At 39.4% G+C, this 4,042-nt stretch overlaps 1 protein-coding gene across 1 annotated transcript; it reads right to left on the bottom strand.

The window, feature by feature from the left end:
• Positions 1-433: 433 nt before the first annotated feature.
• On the bottom strand, positions 434-718 carry LOC102492983 (cytochrome c-like). Its single transcript, XM_014589006.1, has one exon. The coding sequence runs from the start codon at positions 716-718 to the stop codon at positions 434-436; it is 285 nt and encodes a 94-aa protein (XP_014444492.1).
• Positions 719-4,042: the final 3,324 nt, after the last annotated feature.

Raw genomic sequence — 4,042 nt, 5'->3', positions numbered from 1 at the left:
GTGAGTTTAAGCCACCGGGTCCAGGACACAAACCACAGTCGACTACGTGGGAGTCCAGCGACATAGCCATTACGCTAACTGCTGGTTCCCCCCTCCAGTAGGTTTTGAGAGAGCATTCACCATCATGGTAGAAAGATGACCATCACTAATAAATTACCAGTTATATCTTTAGAAAGGGCAAATAGTAATAGCAATTACTGAACTGAAATTACTATCAAAATTTTAAAAACAAACAATATTCATTTAACCACAAGTCAGTCTTACTTAAATCAAGACTGTCCAACAAAAATGTCCTGTCAGTCACTCATGATCTAAGTTCTGGTATAGATCCATTAAAATATGATATACATAGAAAAGGTGAGACATTTCTGTTTTGTCATAAATAAGGCAGCGGTCACCTATTACTCATCAGTAGCATTGTAAAGATAAGCTATCAATGCTGCTCTTTCTGACTTCTTTTAATACCAGTGAAGATCATTTTTGTTCCAGGGATGTACTTCATGGGGTTCTCCAAATACTCCATCAGTGTATCCTCTACCCAGGTGATGGCTTTGTTCTTGCTGGCATCTGTGTAAGAGAATCCTGTGGCCTGATCTGTTTTGTGCTCAAATTGGCCATGGAGATTTGGGCCAGTCTTGTGTTTGACTCTTTTTTCCATGATATGGCACTGGGCACACTTCTGAACAAAAATCTTCTTGTCTTTCTCTACCTCACCCATTTTTAATTCTCTCTTTTGTCCTTGGGATACTAGGGATCCCATTCAGAAGTTGGACATTCTGCTCTCTAAGTCCAAGAACACGCCAGTCTCATGCAGTTTTTCTTAAAATGTGTTTTCCATGAGCTTTCTGAAGACTCCTGTATTTAGTCAACAGCTTAAACAAGAGTTACAAGGATTATGCAAAGGAGAAAGAAAAGTATCTTCAATGAATGGTGCAGGTAAAACTGGATATCTACATTTTGAAAAGGTAATTGGATCCTTATCTTACACCATACACAAATATCAACTCGAAATGGTTTAAATATAAGACCTAAAACTACAAATCTCCTAGAAGAAAGCATAGGGGGGAAATCTTCATGACATTGATATTAGCAAAAATTTTTTTGAATATGACACTGAAAGCACAGGTAACAAAAGTGAAAGTAGACAAATGGGACTCTGTCACACTAAAAACCTTCTGCACAGTAAAGGAAACACTCAGCAGAGATGACAACCTATAGAAAGGGACAACTAACTGTAAACCATATATCTACTATAGAGTTAATATCCATATTACAACTAATATTCCTACAATTCAATAGCAGAGCTAATAATAACTTGATTTTAAACTGAGAAAAATATATGTCTTCTCCAAAGAAGACATTCAAATGACCAACAGGCATATGAAAGTTGAGATACCACCTTACACTTGTTAAAATGTGGAAACATTGGAACCCTTACACACTGTTGGTGAGAACAAGGAGTATTGAAAGTCCTCGAAAACTGAAAAATAGAACTTTCATATAATCCAGCAATCCCACTTCTGGATATGTTACAAAAGAATTGAATCAGAATCTCCAATAGTATTTGCATCCTCATGTGCATTGCAGTATTTAACAATAGTTAAGGTATGAAAAGAACCTAAATATACATTGACAGATAGAGAGATAAACAAAGCATAGTATAGGGCCAGCCCCATAGCCTTGTATTTAAGAAATCTGGTTTCCACATGGCTGACCATGTGGTTCTAACCCCAGCCCCAGAAACTTCAGAAACAAACCAGGTGCATGTGTGTGCCTGTCTAAAATCCAGAGAGGATGGAGAAATGGAAGAGAAGAGATTGTGAAATGACCATGCCCCATAAGAGAGTGTTCTCTCTCTCTCTCTTTAGCAATTGTGCCCCCCAAAAAAAGTGTATACATACAATGGAATATTACTGAGCCTACAAAAAGAACATTATAACATATGCAACAACATGGATGAACCTGGAAGACATGCTAAGAGAAATGAGCCAGTCAAAAAAGGACAAATACTGAATGATTTCACTTATATTAGTTATCTAAAATAGTCAAATCCTTTGTAGCTGAGAGTAGCATGATTGTTCCTAGGAGGTGTGGAGAGAATGAAATGGTATGGTATTGTTCAGTTGGTATAAAGTTTTAGTTATGCAAGACAAGTAAGTTCTTCTGTATAACATAGTGCCTATAATAAAAAATACTGTATTGTACACTTAAAAATTTAAGAGGCTAAATCTTACATTACGTGCCCTTACCCTCTCCCCCTACACACACACAGACATGCATATAGAAAGTACAGATTCCTAGGCTCTTTTTTTTTTTTTGGTGAAATTACTAATTGATAATACCTGGTATAAGACCTAAATATATAAATATAAATATATATATATATATATATATACACACACACACATTTTAGAGGTATTTTGTCACAGGGTATGTGCACTCTCTGGAGAGAGAAAGGGACAGAATAGTAAGAAGGAAAGTGAGAAATCAGCCCCAGAGGGATGGGCATGCTGTAATCCCTTCTCCTCCATTTTTCTTCTGGGATCTTGGGCACACATGTCCAGGATGATTTTCAAGCCACCAGGTCTAGGACTCGAACCAAAGTCAGCCATGTGTGAGTCCAGCAACATAACTACTACCCCATCTGCTGGTCCCTTTAAGTCTATATGTTTTACACATGGCCTAGATTTGCCTTTTGTTTCTGATATAGAATAGAATTTGATAGAGAATGCCAAGATACAGATTTTATGGGAAAACCTGCAGGGAGGTGGGGATTAAGTTGAGACCTGAATGCTGAGCAGATCCAGGAAAGAGGATTCCCATTAGAGACAATAGCAAGGACAGAGGTCCTCATCTCAAAGTATGAGTTGCCCTCTATCAAGAGCAGAAGGATTCCAGGATAACTTAGAGTTAGGAAAATCTTGGTCCAGGAAGGTTTGAGAGTGAGGGAGGAACTGTGCTAATGACCTTGGAAGATTTCTAAACTCAGCAGCAAGCACTGGGTAGTTTCAAAGAGAATAACGATGATCTGGTAAATGGACCCCCCAAAATTACTTGACCATCAAAGTGTAACTTAAGAATATGCTTCAGAATTGTGGATATTTCTTTAATATGGGGTTTTCTATTCCACACCTCAGATTTTATTAATTGAAGCCCAGAGTTCTGTACTTCTCATAGCCCACGGTATGCCTTTCGGCTCTAAAGGCTGAATAAAATACAAACTTGAGATAGAAGCACTGGACTCTTGTTTTACTTACTCACTGACTAGTGCTGAAATGTTTTTAATAAATAATTCGAGTGACCAGCAGTTGGCATAATGGCTATGTCACTGGGCTCCCATGTAGTTGACCACTGTTTGAGTCCTGGACCTGGTGGCTTACACTCACATCAGGCACATGTGTGTGTGTGCCCGAGATCCTGAGAGGAGAATGGAAGAGAAGGGATTGTGGCATGGCCATCCCTCTTGGGGGGGGGGGTGATTTCTCACTTTCTGTCTGTCTTTCTCTCTCTGTCTTTCTGGCAAGCACATGCACCCTATAGCAAAAACCTTTCCAAAAAAGTAAATAAATAAAAATTTCAAAATAAATTAAATAAGTAATTTGAATGAATGTATAAACAAATAGCCAAATCTGCAGTAGTTAACACCAACACGGGCCCAGCAACAATGCAGCAGGTGGTGCGGTGCTGCCAGCTGAGAGTGGAGTCATGAAAGAAACCCAGCTTTTTCATATCCCAGGTTGACATGAATGTGCAAGTTACATCCATAGGTGCCCCCATGATCCAGGCTGGTTGGAAGCCTGGAAAATAGGGAGTTATTGCAGTGTGATGAGACTCTGTTAAGGTCACACATTTATCCCTTTCTTAAGAAATAAGTTGGGACCAGCAGTTAGCATAAAGGCAATGTCGCTGGACTCCCATGTAGTAAACTGCAGTTCGAGTACTGGACCCGGGCGGCTTAAACTCATGCTGGGTGCATGTGCATGCGTGCCCAAGATCCCGAGAGAGGAATGGAGGAGAAGGGATTGCGGCATGGCCATCCTCC

Source organism: Tupaia chinensis, unplaced genomic scaffold (assembly GCF_000334495.1).
Source record: "Tupaia chinensis unplaced genomic scaffold, TupChi_1.0 Scaffold000322_1, whole genome shotgun sequence".
Classification (NCBI taxonomy): Eukaryota; Metazoa; Chordata; class Mammalia; order Scandentia; family Tupaiidae; genus Tupaia; species Tupaia belangeri.
This window is presented reverse-complemented; position numbering and strand designations above follow the sequence as displayed.